Here is a 21,518-nt window from a genome sequence, read left to right as displayed (position 1 = left end):
GGCTCTGCTTCGGTGGCAGACATTCTGATTCCTCCTGATTCCTGTGCTGCTTTGTACACTGCTAGGGAGAGGTACATCGTGGTTTAGAAGTGCTGTTTATCAGCAGTATCATCTCTGTAAGCACCTTTATACTCTATTTGCTGAGGACTGTGAGATGGTTTATGCACCAGGCAGTGAATAATGATACGTATATTCATTATTTGCTGAATAATTATTTGCTTCTCTCTCTGTTTTGTGGTTGTTTTTTTTTTACTTCTTATTTTTCTCTAGTAATTACATGGGATGTCCAAGTGGGTATAACATCCTTGTTATTTATATATATGTAAAATAAGTGCTGATTTCATAACTTCCCTCTCAGTGAAATATAGCTGTGTTTGTGTACTCTTTTTGCAGAAAGGTGCCTAAATATGTTAGAGGAAGAAGGTGAAGGAATGTGGTGTGGGCCAAAACATCCACATGAAGTTAACCTTGCCACTGTGGAGCTTGAGAGCAGGTAGGACTTGGCAGTACAAAAATGTTTATTAATAATCAGAGTACATTTTCCTGTGCTGGGAGCTTCTGGGATGCTCTCACTGAAGAACAGCTGGACCTCCAGCACCGCATCATGTGCTCTGTGTCACACCCCATCACTATCATGTGTGTACCTGGACACACAGCAGAGAGGGTGAGGCATAGCACTCATGTCCTCAGCTTTGCTCTGCCCATCAGGAGAATGCTGGCGGTGACTCCAGTCAGCATCCAAGCACCTTTACACATTGCAACAACTTCAGCTGGGGGCGGAGAATCCATCCTCATGTTTTATTCATCCAAATTTCCTCTCCCCACTCCAGAAATCTACACTCATCTCTTCACTAGAGAATCTGTTCAATTTCCTCTCATTTAGCGCCATGCTGCAGCGCTCACATTTCCGCTGAGTACCTTCACTCAGAGACTGATCGGCGCTAATCACAAGTCCAACTTCTCAAGAGTGAAGCGTGGGAGAGAGAGGGAGATGTAGGCTCATCTAATTTGATCAGTCTGTTTTGTTACACCAAATATTTGATTTTCAATAGCCAGCTCCCTTGGAAGGAAATAAAAATGTAAGAAATCCAGCTTCCTTCCCTTTTTGCTTTTTTGGTAAGATTTTAGGTTTGACTCATCTTTCCCAGGCTAATTGTCAAGAATCTGACAGATCACTCATGGTTGACAAGTGAGTAATTGGGAGAAGAGAGGGAGTGCAGCAGGTGTCAGTACTAATTTGGTAAAACAAACGGGGGAAAAAAACAGAGGAGTAGAGAGTGGTATGATAGTCACTTTCACAGTCATGACGCTACAAGCACTTCATGCAAAATGTGTACATGATTTTACAACACTTAGAGCGTTAACTGTTAACCAGCCACTCCAGACGCACTTCAGAGTTGGCCTGCAGTTCACCATAAGAAGATGCTTTTGAGTCTCTTAACAGGAAAGGCTGGTTCATAGCACTGCTGAGGAAAGGGATGAAAAATAGCTTCATGATTCTCACCTATTGCATTATTGGTCAGAGCAGCCCTTGCAGTGGGCAGACCTTGTGCCCTTGGTCATCAGGAAGGTTACCACCGTCAGAGCTGGAGCATTCCATCGCTGGCATGATCTCTGTTATCTACAGCTGCCCTAATTCTCCCAAATTGAGACTCAGCCTAGACCTTGGCCATTGCTAGGACCTAAATCTCACTTACTGGATGGAAGAAGTGAGCGTTGTGCCTGGAGAGTTGCTCTGGCTCTGAAGAGAGCAGCCAAAGACTTTGCTATGTTTTAGATATCAAACTCCTGGAAATCAATTATTCCACTTATCTGCCAAATCTGCTCATCTGAGCTCTGTTTTCTTGCTTCAGTCTCAGATGTCATTGAAACTGCCTCAACACAGACCAGTGCTCTTGTTTTGATCCCTGTAGTAGTGTTAGCAGCTACAGGCTAAATAATGGATTCTGCTGGCAGACTCCTAAAACACACTTTTGCTTTAAAGTGGTGATACAAACAGCAGTGCAGCATTTCATGTTTATTGTCTGCTAAAGATTTCAGTATCTTATATGCTCGATTTCAAAGAAAAATACTTTTTTTTTTTTTTCCCCCCCAAATGCTGGTACTGGAAATTCACCAAAGATTCAAAGAAAAGTATAGGTTTTTTTTTCCAGACTTCAGCATAGTTATAAAGAAAAAATATTGAGGCTGCGGGGCACTTTCTGCTCTGGCTTTCATCTGTACAACCCCTAGTGTCTTGAAATCCTGCCTTGCTTTCACCCACGGATAGAGTAGTCCTACAGGGCAGCCCCAGGTAGCAAGCATGTTTCTAAGGGGTAGGACCAAAGTGAATCTGGTACCCTCTCTTGAGCTCCTTTCTGGCTCAGATGTCAGTGCATCATCTCCAAACACCTTTGTCTGTACCTCCAGGAAAAAGCAAGATTTTTTTTCCTTCTTGCTTTATGGGATATAAGTACTGATAACTGGAAGCACATTAGGGTTGCTTTTATTCTTTTTTCTTCCCCTGAAATATAAAGAGGCATCTCCCCCAGCTGCATGGAGTGAATCCCACTCCACAAAGCATACATGCATTGGGGAGGACATCCGTTCAACCTTTTGCCACGCAGACCTGAAGTCAGCAGGGAGGAGAGCATACAGGTGCCTTTGCAGCCGATTTAACCCAGAGACATGGGTTGAGCCTGCCAGCAAAGTCATGCTGTCCTTCTGCCAGGACTACTGCAGCCCTGAGAGTGACTTTGGGCACTGCGTCCATGGGAAAGACGGCGCCTGGGGATGCCGACAGCTTTCCCACTGCAGCCTGAGTGTTATTACTATGACAACCTACAGGTACGGATCTGCGCAGCGCCGGGAGCTCCGGCAAACCCTGACTGCATGTGCATGGCTTAGAGCGGGGGTCTCCTGCCCAGGAGAGAGGTAAAAAGCACTAAGAGCCACAGGTGCCCCTCCCTGGCTCTGTCCTGTTGCTTTGGGGTGTAAGGCAGTGTGGGTGTTCAAGAGACATCAGCAGCTAGGATTTTTAATCATCTTCTCTGGGACAAAGTAAGAAGAGTGTTGCTTTTCTCCTAGAGTCCTTCTTCAGAAAATTACCAGACCTATAAGAATATAAACCTGCCTTTCAAACTCTGCCTTCCTCAGCCTGATTAAAAGGTAAAATGCTCCCATACCTCATGCATGCTGCATGCCTCTGTGTGTGTGCATGCATGCATGCCCACATTACTTTTTTACACTACTATGACAGCACATGCTCCCCAAAGCTATTCAAAGCATTAGAAATACAACTCCTCCCTCCAGTGCCCTGTATGTGTGTGGCTGGGGTTTCTGCTTTGCCTCACTCCCAGCTGATTGCGGGCTGATGGTCACGACTCTGCTCCTCACCTCCCGGCTTCACGCTGAGGAGAGAAGGATCAGGGAAGACGGAGAAGCCGGCACACAACTGCCCTACGGAGCCGTCGATAACTTGCTCCCCGCGCAGCAGAACCACACAGGGGAGGGGAGGGAGGAGGGAGGAAAGAAGGGGAGGAGGAGGAGGAGAAGGAAAAAAAGAAAATCCAGAGAATTCTAGTCCTGCAAATGTGAGTGGTCAGAGTTCATTTGCTCGAGAAGAGCGGAGAAGAAAGAGGACATTAAATGAGAAAAAGCAAGAAAGGTCTGTAGCTTTTTTTCCTGATACTAGCAGTCTTTTAGAGGGAAAATGATTCCTCCGAGCAGCATGACTGAAGTCAGCGTGGACAGCGTGGAGAAAGAGAATGAAGTGGAGAGCACAGAGCAGCCCCCATCTCCAGCATCAACCACCAGCCAGGAATCTAAGGTACTTGTATCTCTCTTCTGTCTGTCTGTCTGTCTGTCTTTCTTTCTTTATTATTAGTAATTTTTTTTTCCTTTTTTTAAAATATGCATTGCTCTGATCTGTGTTTGAAGCTCAGTGGCAGGATCAGCAGTGGAGCGCTGTAAACCACCTCCGACTGCAGAGTCTGCTCTGACATTCCTACTACTGAATTCTCCCTGTCACCCGGGAGGCTCAAGGGTCTGAACCGAGGAACTCTTGCTTTTTGAGATGGTCAGGTTTGGGGAATTTGAGGAATGTTCACCTCTTTATTACTCCAGGGACATGGAGGAGGGAAGGGGGTCAGGGATGGGATCACTGCCAACAGGTGATTTTAGCTGTTTTCACATTGATGATCAGATCACTTACGGGGTTTCTGTTCATGGCTGGAATGATTTATTTTCTCATGTATCCCAAGAGGACTGTTTTGGTGGGAGATGTTCCACTTCCCTCATCACGCTAACAGTGAACTTTCACTGTTTAATGAGCCGGTAGTTGAAATGGGATGGAAGTGACAGCTTTGGCACAAGAATCCTTATGTACACTACCCAGAAAAGGATGTTTTTTTTTCCCAGCCTTTTATTTATTGATTACTAAATGTGTTTCAATTTACCATAGTGAAAACCAACATCCAGCTCGAATGGCATGGCCCCTAAATTTTTCATTGGCTAGTACATGAAAAGTTTTCCTGCCTGCCAGTATGTGACCTGGAAGACTGAGTAGCAAGGGAAGGAAAGTAGTATCCTTAGATAATGGATGTTCTCTGCAGCTTTCCTGGATAATGTGATTTTACTGATCCTCTGCTACTTACTTATGATTGATATCATGATAGCAGCTGCCAGATCTTCCTGTACACTTCCACAGTGATGCTGCGTGCTGGGTAAACGTATCAAAATAGGGAGGTCCTCATCACTTGGAGCTTACAGCTGGGTAGAGGCTTAGAAAGTACCATGTGAGCAGAACAGCTGCCTGACAGGGAAGGTCTGTGTTGGCCTGAGTTTAAAAGGCACTGGCTGCCTGGTATAATGTATGAAAGCTGCTATGTTATTCTGCAGCTAAAACTAGGTTTCCAGAGTGTAAGTTGCAAGAGTCTGTGTGGGAAGAATTCTGACGTAAGCTTTGGGATTTTTTTTAAATGCTGTACTCCAAGGAGGAAAACTAAGGTATCCCCAGTGTAAAACAACCTCTGTAAAAGAGTTCTCCCAGCAACAAAATCATTCCTTGTTCATGTTGTTCACTATATGCATTCGGCACTACTGGGACACTGCTGCAGTCTCCCTGGTGAGAAGGGAAAGAGTAAATGTGTTATTGGTTCAGCCCTAAAAGGATTCGGTTGATAGGTACCCAAATCCTCCCACAGAGAGCATTTCCCCAGAGTTGTTGGTATTTGTCACGTAGGGATCTCAGCCCCCCAGTGAGGTCCCAGTAGGAACTGGAGCCTTTGCTGCATTGACACCACCAGGTCCTCACATGTGCTGGACTGTTTCTGGGCCAGGTAGGATGAGTGCTCCCTCTGCTCCCAGGCACAGCCAAGCAAGTTGTTACAGAGCTGAGGTGCTGCTCACATGAGGGATTTACCCACAGAGCACCCAGATTTCCCAAAATGAACAGACAGGCAGGAATCCTACAAAAAGAGAAAGCAAAGTGCTGCATGTAGGGATCCTTCTTGCTCCTTATGTATGCTCTCAGAAGGATGAAAGCAGGAGTTAGGCGCATCTAGCCAGAGAGTGAAAAGACTACTAAGCAGTTTCTAATCAGACAGTACAATCATCAATTTTTCCAGTCTTGAGAGCATTAGGAGTGATACACTGCAATAGGCAAAAGCCGTGACTGTGCAGTTGATGCCATCACTTGAATACAGATATTTTAAGTAAACATGTAATCTGTGTATTCACATTTTAGAACTGCAAATAAGATCGGAAAATGTTCTGCATTTTCATTTCAAAAGATGGAGTCAAAAGAGCCCTCTGATCATTAGGTTAATAAGATTTTTTGTCCCAGTAAGCAGAAGGATGGAAAAAATATCAGTGATTTCATGATACCTTTTTCAAGAGAGTTTATGTACTTCAAAAGCTCTGACAAAGACGTATGTCAGTGTGTGCCAATGGCCTGTGCACTAGCTTTCATTCCACTGCATCTTCTGCCTAGGGTGCTATCTTGTCAACCACAGAGGGTTTTGCTTTCTTCAAGTACCCTCTGTTGTGTAAGTTAACAGGTTCATGTCTTCTACAGTTACTGCAGATCACTTTGTGCAGGGTCTAATTACCTCGCAATAACTTGTTTCTGAGGTAAAACACTATTATGACTCCGAATATAGAAACAGAAACAACATGGATAATAGCAACCTTCAAAATGCATTTGAAAACATTTCAGTGGAATGATAATTCTGAAAAACTTCCGTAGAGCTAATGTAGAAACATTGCTTCCAGCCTTTTGTAATCACAGTCTGTGACACATAGTCCCTTACAGTAACAAAGTCCAGAAAAGGGTTTTATCTAGCACACTCCAGGCTGTACTCAGAAGATGACACAGAGGAGATACTGCAATTCCTGACTGGCATGAGTTTGAGAGGCAGCACTTTAGGATGTTACCAAGTACCTAAAACTTGGAAGAATGACTTGCATGCACGCACCCTTGCCACAGGAAACCAGCTTGCTAAAATAAATTAAATGCTAGAAATTTCCACCATGTTTTCCTATGGATTAAGAGCATATTTACTGGTGAGTACACACAGACACTGAAAGCTGGAAGGCCATCCTCTTGTGCATGTCTTCCCCACAGTGAGCACCTTCACGCCTGCTCACAAAGCTGCTCAGTATGGGAAAATTCAAATGCTCTTTTAGTTACACCATGTTGCCTGGTCTCTGTAAGCAAGCCCATTTTACGTGTTCTAAGTAGTAGATGTAAATGTTCCACTGCTTTATAATGTAGTAGATATAGTATACTGAGAATGCATCTTTTGGACTGTAGCACTTCCTCTGTGGTGCCTCGCTAATACAACTTCAAACAGATATCCAAAGGGTAGTAAACACTGTAACTGGGCCATCCTGTAGCACTACATGTTCTGCTATTGTGCTAAATACCCTACAGCTTGAATGGTTAAGAATGCTGCAAAGCTGTTAATTAACTTATTAAATTAATCTGTTGAGTCTTGAAAACATTTACTTCACATCTAAGTACATCTTGAGTGGAAACTTGGAGAATACTTGAAGAAATTTAGGAGAATAACTTTATGAGGGTACCAAATAAATGTATATTGTTGCTAATTCTATTACACGCATCTGTTTGTAATCATGCCTTCTACCTGCTTAGGGCCTTCACATCTGCCTTCCAAAAAGGCAAATAGCCAATTTGCCAAAGAATTTTCTATATTTTCAACTCAATGAGGGAGGAATTCATTGGCTAATGAATCCTAAAGGAGGATTTCTTCTTGCTGGTAGCAATTAAAGACACACTACACACTTGTACAACTACTGACTTAGCAACAGAGGCAGAAATGTGGTGGCAGCAATCGAATCATATTTCTGATGTCTTTTGTGTATAAGGGTACCTTGAATTTAGTAAAGAAAACTAAAATGTGGGGGAAGGTGAGTCTAAAGAAAAATATTATCACAACTGACAATATTTCTGTATGTTGTGGCATAATTGGAACATAACTTTATGTCTTTAGCTTTATCATTTTTATATTTAACTTGCACATGTATATGGAGAAGAAAGAAACTGTCTATCTTCTGTTTTCTGAATAGATTTGACTCAAGTTGTTATTGCTGTATTGTGAATAATGGCTGGGGATATTCATAGACAGTGGACCACATCTTTGAAAGCGCCTTTCCTGTTTTTAAGTTTTAAGAGAGCTTGAGTATCTGTGATGTTTAAGCTAGTACCTGCAGGAGTGTCAGTGCTGGTCTTCAAATTATTAGTGTCTTGTTTAAAGTATGTAAAACACTTGTCAGATTCTTGCCTTCACTCTAAGAAGTAGTAATAAGCCTTGACCATTGTCAAGGCAATCTCTCATGTAAAAGTTATTTATTGACAGTAAAGAATATGAAGGACGAATATTCTTTCACAGCTTTGCCCATTTCTGTCTACTTTTTTTCTGGTTTAATTATGATGTACTGTGGTCATGTATCTTTGGTGCAATAGCTTCACACCAACAATTTCGTTGGCCTAACAAATTGCTTACAGTCAGGTCAGTTAGGTAAGTTGAACAGCTGAAAATAGGGAAAAAAAAAGCCCACAAAAGCAGAAACGAATCCTCCAAATGAACATGACATTTGGAATAAGTATTGCACAAAATAAGTGAGTTTTTCAGTCTGGCACTTCTGCACACATACTACTCATTAGCCAGTATTCAGGGAAATGCATGTTATTCTCTTCAAATTCAGAAATGTCATTTCGGGAGATGTAGCACAGTTGTTCTAGCTCTAACTAACCTGATATGTAATACATAAGATGGAAGTTGATGAAAAGTAGTAAACCAAGAAAGTGATTCAGCATTGAGGTTCAAGATGTAGTTGTAATTTACTTATATCCCCAAATCAGCTGAGAAGGTTGAACTTAACTTTCTCCTGTTTTGCTAGTGTAATAGAGCAATGGTGCTTGCATAATATTTCAAATCCAGGTGTTAATATTAGATAGTGAACAACACAAACAGCTTGAAACTCTTTGGACTTTAATAGGATTGTGTGGGATTTAAATCACGTAGGATTTGTGCTATGCACTTAAGCAGATATCTTCCCCATTTAAAGAGTTAATTCTTTATGAGGCTCCATAGATGGTTACTCGTCAATGAATATTTAAAGAGGCAGAGAGTATGGTGAACAGTTAGTGTTTCACCCTCCACACTACTGCTAAATACTCAGTATGTAAACTATTGCTGTCGTCTTCAAAGGAATACCAAAGAGCTTAAAAAAAATCCTGTGGAAGGGTTCTCCTTAATCGTACCCACATGCCTCTGCATAAAATGGTGAGTACATACTGTGAAGTAAGACTAAGGGAAATAAATGTGCTTAAGTTTGTTTTTAAGATGTTACTTTCAATAGCAGATTAAGTAACTAGAGGATTTTCTTAACAGTAAGAAGGTAGTACTCCATCAATATTTTCTTGAGCAGAGTTGTTGTATTTACATCTGTTTTGACTTTTCTCTCTGTCTTACCTTTCTCCTGATTAAAACACTCTGCTGTTGTTTTTGCTTTGAGATGTATGTCAGATCATTTCTTAGGTGCATTGAGATATCTCAGGCAAAGCAGAAAAGTGATCAGTTCATTCTCTTCTATCCACGCTTTCTACCTTGCCAAAGTGAAGTAAATGTCTATTTCAACAAGTAGAGATGACTTGAATCGAAACTGGCATGGTAAAAAATGGATTTATTAGAAGTGCAAATTTTCAGTGAAACAAATAAAATTGTTTTCAAAGCTGTAGGACAGTCCAAATCTACCATCACAGCCTATTATCCTGTACTTTTTTTCTTATAGTAATCCTCAGAATTTATTGCTACTCCTTTTGAAAGACATTTCCATCACCTGGATGCTCTAACGGCTAAGGGATGCTCTCTGCTCTCTCCTTCCTTCTAATTCCAGTCTAACTTTATCTTTGGCCAACTTGTGGTGCATTGTACTTTTGATGGTACTACTTTAGTTGAAACAGGTCTTTACCATTCGGATTTCCATCATTTAGGAGTAGACTTTTATATTCTTTCCAACCCTTTTATTTTCTAGACTAAACAAGTCAGGCTGATAAAAGATAAACTCTTTTCTTCTTCTCATTCTAATAGCAGATCTGTGCACCTGTTTCAGTTCTTGAAAAACATTGACTGACTTTTTTCAAAGTATTTCACATGAGCTTTCGTACAATATCACTAATATGTCATTAACTTGCCCAGAAACCCTGCTTCTCGTGCTTTTTAAGGTCCTCAATACATCCTCTTTGTGTGTTCTAGACACCCTTCAGTCATTCTGAGGTCATGATTCTATTTCTCTTCCATGATTTCCAGTTGTTAGGATAGATTTGTCCATCTTCATCTGGAGAGGTTCAGATCAGGTCTCAAGTGCCCAAGTATGCATTTGCACTGTAACTCCATCCCTCAGGCCCCAAGCCTTTTCAGTTTTGACAGTGCCTGCAGCCTCATGTAAGAAGAAAATGGCTTTATGATGCACTCTATCTTTGCATCACTTTCAGTAATGAAAATACAGAAAGCAAGATTGGCCTTAAAATGGCTGGTGTTGTTCTTTGAAGAACTCCACTAATGGTCTTCCTTCAAGCAACTAATTCTTTCATCCATTGGACTCACTTTCTTTCATATATTACAATTTCTCCACTACTTTCATTCTTTTATGTCTTGACTAATAGATTCCTACTTGATAGCACACTGAAATAGACCAAACCTTCCACTGGCCTACCAAATTTTCTTTGACTAGAAAATTTTTCACCTTCTCCAAGATATCGAGCCTAGGAGGATCTGGTTGGTTGGGTTTTTTTGTTGCTGTTTTTCGCTGCACTATTGAGATCAGACCTACAAATATCCATTTTCTGGGATCCCTTTTCCCCCCTCTTGAAATAGATTTCTATTTTTCTTTACCATTTTCCTGCTTGATAAAATTTATTAAGAAAACTTGGTCCTAGACTTGCAAAGTAAAATTTTGTAGTATTTTTCTCCTTTTCACCTCAGCAGGTATATTGAACTGCCTTTTCGATGTCATACCATCAATTTCTGTAAGTACTTTCCTATTATTCCTGTTATTTTACCCCAAGATCATTGTTCTGAGAAGAATGTGAGATGAAGCATTTGATAAATTCTGAGTCCACCTTTTATCCCATCTTTGCTATACCACAGTCTCTTTCTTCTTTTCCATTTTCCAGTCTGCATCAATCCTTTGACATTTCCTTAAATACCTTTAGCAAGGGCTCTCTCAGTTTTCCTTGGCAATTAACATGCTTAAACCTTAGCAGCTCAAACTGAAAGCTCAGATTTCATTTGCATGCCAGTCTTCTTTTTTACTCTTTCTCTTACTCCACTCCTCATCATGTTTTTGTGGACTCTGCTCTTTCCCAGTTTCCTTTCTGAGGTAACTATTTTCAAGCAGTTTGACAGGACCATACATCTATGGGATCTTTTTATTTCTTTATGTTTGTTTCATATTACAGGTAGCATTAACATATTTACTTTAAAGAAATTCTATACCTCTTGCATACCCAAGCACATTCAAGTGTCTGATGGTTTCTATTCAGTTTCCTTTCTCTGCAAAGCATGTCTCTAACCTGATACCTCATGTCTAACAAAGGCCAAGGCCATTCCACAACCCATGGCCATAGGGGTTCATCAGCTCTCGGTACTTGCTGACAGCCCTCATTCATTAGCAGCAATATAGCAACCTACTTACATAGCTGTGCTGCTTTCTAGACTGCTGCTAAGACCTTCATGCTGCTTTTGATGGACATATTCAGACAGACACTACCTTGGGTCCTTCAAACTCCAGGGTGCCATGTGGTGTAAAATAAATCCCTAGGGAGCTGGGATTGCTGAAAGTTTTGAATTTCTTTAAGAGAATGAAGCACATCAACTCTGTCCTCTTGAAGACACAGAATTTGCTTAGAGGTTCATTTTTTCCCTCAATTCAACTTAAATGAAAGTAACACATAACCACTTGATCCCAAACTATTGTTTCTGATAGTCCTATGACAAGTATTTTTCTTGTTGCCTACCTGAGCCATTACTGCATGCTTATGATGGATAGAAGATTGCATTAATCTCAAATCTGAGATTTTCCCCATATTTGTCAGGCAGAGGACTTAATTTTCAGTAGTGAATGCACAAGTTGAATATCCTTGACTCTGTATTCAGTCCTGCGCAATTTGCAGTTGCATAGGCAAATGAGCAATCAATTAATAATTGTGAGAAAAGGGTGTTTCCCAGCTGCAGAACTCTGCAAGTTCAATATGGATTTGCAGACAAGAGGCCTTTAGGTGAGTAACAGTGATTGCTTGAATGCTTTTCTTTTCTTGAGACACAATATGCTTCATTTCTGAGTGCCATTTAAAAGCTTTATTGAAATGCCATGCATGCACTGCTTTATTAAGATAATTTTAGTAGTCTAGTGTTCTGAATAGAAGAGCAAAATGCATCTGACCTACAGTAACTGATGATTAGGCTTGATTCAGAAAGGAACAAAATACTACAAGCTGGTGTTCACAAAGCGACTAAAATCATTATTTAGGATATATATATATACAGCTTATTTCTCGGAGTAAGTCAAACAATTAGAGGCATAGCTCAGGTGAGAGAGCAAAGTCATCCTGACAGCTTGTTATAGCAGATATAGTTAAATATGGGCTTAGAGCTGCACTCACATCTCCATTACCCCCAACATTTAATTTCATTTGAGTTTTACAAAAATTATTTATGCACAGTGGAATGACCAGCTTTTATAGTCCAAGTCAGATTCCTGGCATGAGGCATAGAAATCACCTCCTCTAACATCGCATGTATAGATGTGATATTCCTTTTTCATTTCCCAGTTTTTCTCCTGCCACTTTAAAAGCTCTGGTAATGATTCTGAGAACCAAACTATCTCAGGATTGAGCAGAGAGGCTGAAAACACTGCCTATAGCAAAAGGGTTGGAATTAGATAATCTTAAATGTCCCTTCCAACTCGAATCATTCTGTGATTCTATGATAACGTGACTTGTGATGATATGCCAAAGATATCTGATAATGAACATTTTGATCAAGTGTGTTTGTCAGGTGCTCTTCTCTTTTTGGTCAAAATCTTTGGTTTTGGAGAAATACTTATTGAGCGTGTAAACTTTATTAAGGAACCTTTCCCTCATTGCAGACGAAATTTCTAGTCAAAAGAGGAGAAAAATCATATGTTAATTTATACAGACCCGCCTGTAATCAGAGCCCAGCTTTTGGTAGTTCAGTCTCCCTATTTTACAAACAGACACAGACAGAAGCAGCTTTATCAAAGGTGTAATTTAAAGCAAAAGCCTGTCTAATGCATTCTGAATTAGCCTCTTTGAGAGGAAATCACTTTCCTTTTACAACAGTACACAGCTACTGCTGAGTTAAGAGCTTGAATTTAAGTAGGGTGAACACCTCTTTGAATCTGTCAGAGCAAGGTCTTGAACCTTATAGATGAAAACTGGCCAATTGTTTCCTTCCCTAGAAGTTTACTCTTCTGCCAGCAGTCCTCTCAAAGACGGTTTGAAAGGCTGCAGTTGGTTTTTTTTTATGTCAATGTGGAAAAAAAGAACAAAAAATACATTCAAAACTAGAACTTTTTCTTTTTTTTTTTGCCGTGTGGAATTGCTGTTTTGCAGCCAGTCCTATAATGGAAAGTTATGCACCTATGACAAAAAGAGAAAAAAAAATTGAGCCTATCCAGGCTTCAAGATATGAAGCACTGCTATTAAACTCTAGCTACAAGATCAATCATGTACCCATTTCATGAAGTATGGGCACAGAGCAGTCTTTGGCAGGTGCACAGCAGTTAGATCTACCTCCCGTACTTAGTCATAATGACAAATGAACTTCATTCTCATGGCCATCCAAAAGATCCAGATGAACACTTAACTTTTTTTTGCTGGCTTTTTCACTCTCTGCCTTTCGGTACTTCTCTCTCTGCTCCTTCTCTCACCCAACTGCTTTAATCCAGGACGAGGCTCTCTGACACAGCACAAAGTTTGTCTTGAGGCAAAAGAGTCAAAATTTCCAGGTTTCCAAGGTTAGCCAAGTTTAAACATGCCTGTTAAGAAAATGGATGGTGGTTCTTCTGTTAGGGAAGGGACCTTTTAGAAATACCATGTGAATGCTGGCGCTCGTGCTTTAAGTACTCTTGGAAAAAAGTGAACCCTACTGTTTGCACTTTCCTTTTCATCTGTATCCAGGACGTGCTTGTTTTATTCACAAATAAATTCTTCAAGTTGCATTTCAGTTTCCCTGTGTTGTCTGGCATTATACTGTCTGTGCTCTGCATGTGGGCGCCTATTTCTCTCTTAATGTAACATCATGCTCTCTTTATAATGTATATACAGGAAAGTGTACATAAATTTAGAACTCAGACAATGAGGTAACAAAAAGCATTTCTTATGCAGAAGAAATTAAACCCTCTTAATCTACCCTTGTGTTAGTCTACTATCTAGGTAGGTAGTAGTGTAACTCAGGAGATCCCTTTTCAACTCTGTTGCCAGTGGAGGGCTTTTGAGCTCTTGCTTCCCTAGCAGGGTAGGTTCCTACATACAACCTTGGGCTCCGATTCTGCCCTTGGTAGCACTTTTTCTTTCAGCAGTTCCTACCTGGCATCTAAGAAAAATGTTATGGAAAAATGAATCTGTGTGCATGATCAAATCTAAAGTTAATTCCAACAGCTACACCAAACCTACTTGAGGCCTGCTAGAATGTAGATGAAGTAAAAGCATTTCACAAAGATATATATATATATATATTTAAATGATAGCTAAACCTAAAATTTCTGAGGAGAATTCGGCTGTGAATAGATGATGGCCACAAGAAGTAGCCCCTCAGGTCAGAGAAATATAGTCAGATCCTTTTAAAACAAGATGAGAAAACCAGCCTGTTTTTTCTTACTCTGCAGAGAACACATTGCAATAAATACAGTATTCCTGAAGTAGAAAATGACGTAACATCATTTGGCCTTTACTACCAGCTGCTCCGTTCCAGAAAAAGATCTCCTTTTCATGAGTTATCATTCCTTCAGCACAGTCATACTCAGAGTCACTGCTGTGTATAAAAAAAATCAGTTGATGAGAAAAAGCAGGTATAAATCTTAGAAGTTATCAGTGCACTTGTTCTTCAATTCAACAGCAGCTGGTTGCTCTTCAGGCTCTGATATCTGCTATAATATGCCACACTCATGAATCAGTGCCACTCTGCTGATACCAAGAATGGAAGCTACTCTGACAGTAGACTAGCCGAAGTGATACATTTCATGGTAATACCCACTATTACGCAGGATTCATGCTCATGTTTTTCCAAACACACTCTGTCCTCACTTGACTTTCCTCTTCTCCCCCACTGCTCTCTTGCCTGCCTGAATCCCTCATGCAACCCCACTGAAATCACTGCCGTTATTTCTGTCAGACAACACGATGTTTTACTCATTTGAAATCCCTCACTTTCCTATCATAAAAACAATTACTGTAAAATCTGTTGGTATCTGATGTTAATACCAAGCTCTTTTCTCTCTCAACACCAACAATCTGAATTTAAAATATGCTTCATTTCTTTGGAGATCCCAACTGTATGATAGTGTTACAAGTCTTTTATTAATTCATTTTTCAATTCTTAGCTCACTGTGCACATCTGAGGGGCTTAACAATCCCTTTTAATACTGAGCAAAAACTGTAGTACCTCAAAGGTACAGTCTTAAATTCTCTCTTTCTGTTTGTGAAGTTCTGTGTATAACCATTTATTTTTTTTTAGAAGAAGCTAGATGTCTCAGTATAAAAACACAGTGCAGTCAGTCATTTTTTGTCCTGCTACTTCTATAGAGGTAATTTGAGAAGGAAAGTTGTGCAGCTGGTGAGGATAAAAATAAAATGTTTTTGTTTTGCAGGGTTGATCTTGAAACAATAGCTGGCTGAAGATGTTCAGCAGCTTGGAGGTTTAGGAAAAATACAAACAAAACAGATTAGCCTGAGGTAAAAGGAGCAAAAGATGTACAATAAATCTCATCCATAACTTGCCAATTAACATCTCCAAATGTACATATTTACATTATAAACTTGATGCGTAATTCAGGTCTTAAAGTATTTCCATATAGTGCCAAGTAATTGTAATTCCATATGTACAACAACATCATCATCAAGTTAAACTCTTCATGTGGATATATGGTTTATTCTTTATGTATAACATTGAATGCAGTTTTTGCTGAGCATCACTTACCTGAAATGATGGTAAGACAAAGGACAGACTTACTTAGATGGAAACTTTCTGTACTACTAAAAGCTTCCTTGAAAACTGAGTAATACAGGAGTAATTTTCCTTCAAATGATTTGGAAGTACTGTTGAAAATGAGAAAATGATTGGAGGAGATATGTTGGAAGGTAGAAATGCATGCCCTAAGTTGTATTATGAGAAGACCTATAGCTAGAAAACTGCCAGATCAGGACTGGATCTGGAAATAAACAGATCTCTGCCATGGTCGATAGTAAGATAATTAGATACATAGCAAGCAAGGAAGATGTTAAACAAGGTGGAAAAAGATTTTGATCTATAAATGACAGTATTTGCCATGTATCTGGTAGATGCTGTAGGATTCTAAAGCTGGAAAAACAAGATAAAAGAAATTCAATGAGGCCCCTGGGTGGAGCAACGAGAAACCCAGAGGCATTTGCTCAACCTGTGCTGTTGATGCTCCCCCCAGATCCTGGGCTGCAGGTCAAGTGATGCCAAGCTGTGTTGTGTCTGCACATCAGGACAGCAAGGGTCCTGCTGGGCTTCAGAACAGACATTGCCAGTGTAACATTGCCAGTAACCTGGTCTCCAGAACAGCTGGCAAGAAGCAGCATTTAAAGGATGGGACAGTGTCAGGCTTTGGGAGGGATAAAAAGAAGACAGGAGGCAGAAAATTTGCTACCAGGTTGTAAAAATAAGTACTTGGAGGGGAAGGAGGTTGTGAAAAAAGAAAAACTGAAAACAAGCCAACAAACACTGCTAATAGTCTGCAAGGCATAATCTTCCCACTAAGAAGAGTCTGAAGTGGAGAGATGGGAACAAGCTGTATAATTCAGATGTGAATCTGTTTGTGGATTGACAGCAAAGAGGGAGGTGCAGAAACCTATGGGATCAAATAAGCCAGAATAGCTTTGTTTATGTGTGTTGGGTGTGGTTTTTTTTAAGCTAATAAGCCATACAGCAGTCAAATCCTGGCATTATGGTTCTGTTCTTTCTGTGATCGGAATATGAGCTAGCATTGTGTCAGACTTAAGGCATAGTAGTTAAGCAAGAAATCTAGGCAGGATAAAGTCACACTAGGTACAAATTTGAAACAAGCATATGAGAAAAATAAAAGCAAGAGGCATAGGTGTTCCGTGGATCTGTCAGTATTTGGTTGTGGAGGAGAGGAAGGATGAATGAAGTCCATCCGATAACAGGATGCCATGTGTTCAGGTGGCTGTTCATGCTGCGGGCAGAAACCCTTTGCTCATAATGCACAAAGTAAAACAGTAAAAAAAAAAAGTTCCATTTCAAAACAAGCAAAACAATAGTCTTGCCAAATCCCCAACCTTTACTTGGGAACTGTGCTCACTGAAGTCAGCGAGAGTTAGGAGTGAGCAAAGACCTTAGGATTTGGCCCAGTGACAACAACTCTGTTGTAGAGCTGAGCACTTATATGCTTTCATCGTGAAGCAATTTTTAACAGCCTAATTTTGGAACCCCAGAAGGAGGAGTGGAAACACTAAAATATTAACTATCACAACTCCCAGTAGATCTCATTCCTCCTTTTTGTGGACAATGCATATGTGATCAGATGGTATGTGGGATCTGGTGCTGATCTTAATTTGCCCCCTCAGTTACTGTCAGCCTCCCTGCCAGATGTATCGCCATGTTTGTTTCAAGAGACATACTACCATTTAAAGTCTGTTTTTGCTGAACAGCTAAACAGCTCTGTTAAAAAAGAAAGGGAAAGGGAAAGGGAAAGGGAAAGGGAAAGGGAAAGGGAAAGGGAAAGGGAAAGGGAAAGGGAAAGGGAAAGGGAAAGGGAAAGGGAAAGGGAAAGGGAAAGGGAAAGGGAAGGAAAGGGAAGGAAAGGAAAGGAAAGGAAAGGAAAGGAAAGGAAAGGAAAGGAAAGGAAAGGAAAGGAAAGGAAAGGAAAGGAAAGGAAAGGAAAGGAAAGGAAAGGAAAGGAAAGGAAAGGAAAGGAAAGGAAAGGAAAGGAAAGGAAAGGAAAGGAAGGAAAGGAAAAGAAAAGAAAAGAAAAGAAAAGAAAAGAAAAGAAAAGAAAAGAAAAGAAAAGAAAAGAAAAGAAAAGAAAAGAAAAGAAAAGAAAAGAAAAGAAGAAAAAAAAAAAAAAGAAGATGAACAAATGAGCAAAATGACTTGGTGGAAATTATTAGCATAGGTAGGCCAGCACTTCTTAGCAGAAGTTGTCTTTATTAAGAAGATCTAAGTGAGCTTTAATTTCTCAAAAGAACAGTAGTGGAAAATAACGATGCATGCTTCATAGGTGGAAAGATACAAGGCATGGTCGTGGATGATTAATCCTACATTCACAATCATATTCATCACAGATTATTTGTGAGAAGAAAAAGAAGCAAAACTCAGGCCTTATTATTATTGTTGCAGACTCTCAGCAGGTGCATGCAGTGTAGCTTCATTCACCTCAGCAGGGCTGCCAGGATTTACATTACTCTGAAATCCAGCCTTTTAATCTCCAAAATTCACTGCGCCACTTCCACTGCTGAAAAGATTATTACGAGAGTATGTCAGGAGTTACCAAAGGGAAATCATTGTTCCATTTAGAAGGTGAAATGGAAAAGAGATATCAAAGGGAGCAGCAAAATGCAGGATTTGTGGATGAGACCTCAGAGACAACAGTCTAAATTCCTCTTATGTCAAAAGTTAGGAGATAACCACATCTGCACATCATCCTAATAGGGACAAAGTGTGGAGATGACCAGCTGCTTAACAATCAGATGCCTGAGGTAAAGCCCAGGATACCAGCCAAGATGTAGTAAACACATCCATTTTGAAACCAAATGTTAGAAGGCGGTTTTAATGAAATTGAAGGACTGTTCCTCATCATCTCTTGCTTGTGCTGTGACCTTGTCTGCTAGATCCAGGAGGAAAGACCGGAGATTAAATTGCCTGGTGATGAAGAAAGGAGCCACAGAAAAGTCATTCCACCAGCCACTTCTCATAACCTGAATTACAGGAGATCTCCCACAGCTGATGCCACCCATGTTGGAACAGCTGTTTGTTGGAAGGGAGAATATATTTCTGTGATTAAATACAGAATTTATAGTCTTGCCTTTTTCTCTGGAAAGGAGCACCTCCTCTTTGCTAGGTGAGGCAAGAGAAGGGACAAAGCATTTTCCAATCCCAACAAAAAGCGATCAGCGTGTTTTGGGAATGGATGAAGCACTGTTTAGTTTGATCTGTAACATGTTTTGATCTGTGCGTGAGTTCACAAAGGAGGAAGAACTGATGATCATTGAGCTAAACGCAATGAACTCAACATATCTGACTTTGGGGCTCTTAATCTGATTTTCATGATTTGAATGAGAAAATTCTCTGAAAGATGTTCTTGTGATTTGTTACCTTGAAATGCTGCAGATTTGAGAAAGATTTTCCTCTCTGTTAGAAGCAGGCTGCATACAAACCATGACTTTGTGACACATATACAGTGATAAAGCAACCACTCTTTCACAAACATTTATTTTTTTCTCAAACTCAGCTTGTGAAATTTGAAGCAATACTAATAGAGACGAAATATCTTGGGAACAGAAGCGTAATATACGATCTTTTATTTCTAGATTACTGATTCTAGTGTACCCAGATTAAAAGAAAAAAACCATGATGAGTACATCAAAATAGGGCTGCTTGAAAACTCAACAGAAAAAGAATTGTTTTACATAGAACCTTTGAGAGTTTTAGTTAAATAAATAAATGTATTTTATGTTGCTATTCTCAGGGGGAGAAAAAATTGCTTAGTGTTTGATTAAAAAATTAATTTTCTGGTTTTCACATGCATACAAATATTGTTATATTTATTTTGCATATGTTGCCTGCTTTTTACAAGCTGTTTTAAAATGTTTAAAGGACAGTGAGTCTTTAGAAGCTAGTATGAAAATATATTTGGCAGGGAAGTTAATACGAGCTCAGGGTAAGTCATAGTTGCAGAATATCTCACACAGAGTTTACTCTTTTAATGCCTTATGACTAAGTAGACTACTCAGAATATAATGAAGACAAGAAAGAATTTCCTTGAAATTTGAGGGAAATTACTGTAGTTAATAAACTGTTTGTGTTTCCTCAAGTGTGCCACTCGCTGGAAGGCAGTACTTTGTCCTGTTGCACCTTAATGCTGAATTTCAAGGCTATGTAAAGGAATTCAGAGCAAAAGGCAAACCATTTCATATTCTCAAGCATTTTATTTCACATTTGTTTCACTTATTTGCTAGTTCCGGTTCTTTGCAATGTTAGAAAATGTACCTCAAACTATGGGGCTTTTGGGCCAATAGCGGGAGGAATTTTTGAGATCTATGTGAAGTATTCAGGATGATTTAAACCAAACCACAAGGTTGTAGAGAAGGGATGAAACTGCTAAGCAAACACACTATTTGGCTCCACGTGCAGACTGTACCTCTTGCTAATGTAGAGGTTTGTCAATTAGATATGCAAACACACAGCTGCCAAGGATGTAGTACATCAGTACAGGGCTGAGAACGTGTGATTCACAGTGACATTTGTGGGAATGGTGACAACTGAGCATCTCTTCAGATTGCGTGCTCTGAAAAAAATCCCTGAGGCCCTTTCAGGAATTTTTGCTGTTACACTCTGATGTGCCAATCAGAGCATTTCATTGTAGTTAGGACTCTGCATGTCAAACAAAATCACAATAAGAGCCCAGCCTGGAAAGGTTTATATCCTAAATTGGTTTGAGAATCAGTGGGTGAGTATCAAAAACAATGGAGTTCAGGGAGGGTAATGTAAGGATGGTGGTCAGAGCAACAACAGCCAACCAGAGTAGCTGAAGGTACCCAATACATCAATATTATTACTATTAGGGATTATAGAAAAGATTTCCCCTTTGAGTAGTCTGATACAATATTCAAGTAGACAGATGATCATGTTTTTACAGCAATAAGAAATATATTTGTTCTAATGGAGGCTTTGCCATCTCTTTGGGGAAAAAAAAACCACAAACGTTACGTAGCAGATTGTGCAGTGATGAGTATTTTCTCTTTGTCTATAGTTGATTAAAAGGATTAAAAGCTTCTAAGAAAGCTGTCTAGGGCAGCCACAAATATATGATAGAGCTAGATTCTCAGACTGTATAAATTGGCAACGATTGAAGTCAGTTCAGCTAATTCAATTTGTACTGGAAGTGTCTTTGTACTATTTATTATTTAGAAAGGAGAAGATAGAAAAGGAATCAGCTTTGCTTACAAATTTTACTGTGGATACTTTGCCAAAAAACATACCAACCTCTTAAGTGTTTGAAATGTCCTTTTATCTTGTTAATTCTGTAAGACATGGCATTTCTCTCATCAACAGACAAACACGCTATTTATAAAGCTGCATACTGGCTTTGGACGTGTCACAATCTTATTTTGCTCATTGAAATGCCAAGGCAGTGCATTTTAAAATCAAAACTAGAGAAGAACACAACAGTCCCACACTCATCTGTGCTCAAAAATCACTTGCTTTTGTGTCCCTCAGCTTTAAGAAGAAAATTGCTAGCCTCCATGCTCACAAAAGCAGCATTTCTGTTGGAGGAGGTTCCTTGTTTGTTCTAATCAATGCAGCATGCTGAAGCCCAGCAATGCCTCCAGGCTACTGACACCCTGGTAACATCTAGTACTTCAACAAATCCATTTAACATCTGAAGTATATTCAGGGGGTTGCTGGTACAAAATGAATGCTCTTTGGCCCAGAAAATGGACTGTGTTTGGTAGAATAGATTTCATTTGTCACCACTGTTGTTCTTTCCCTTTTTTGAAAGGCTTTTGG

General features: G+C 39.9%; 1 protein-coding gene across 1 annotated transcript in view; it reads left to right on the top strand.

Annotated features, from left to right (window-relative positions):
• Positions 1–2,729: 2,729 nt before the first annotated feature.
• Positions 2,730–21,518, top strand: part of STAC (SH3 and cysteine rich domain) — a 71,734-nt gene continuing 52,945 nt past the window's right edge. The window contains exons 1-3 of the mRNA XM_072328446.1: positions 2,730–2,826; positions 3,067–3,147; positions 3,685–3,808. Coding sequence (XP_072184547.1) covers positions 3,692–3,808 — 117 coding nt within the window. The 5' untranslated portion in view covers positions 2,730–2,826; positions 3,067–3,147; positions 3,685–3,691. The remainder of the gene's footprint in view (positions 2,827–3,066; positions 3,148–3,684; positions 3,809–21,518) is intronic.

Source organism: Excalfactoria chinensis, chromosome 2, assembly GCF_039878825.1.
Source record: "Excalfactoria chinensis isolate bCotChi1 chromosome 2, bCotChi1.hap2, whole genome shotgun sequence".
NCBI lineage: Eukaryota > Metazoa > Chordata > Aves > Galliformes > Phasianidae > Excalfactoria > Excalfactoria chinensis.
The sequence above is the reverse complement of the archived record's forward strand: the minus strand, read 5'-3'. Positions and strand labels throughout refer to the sequence as shown.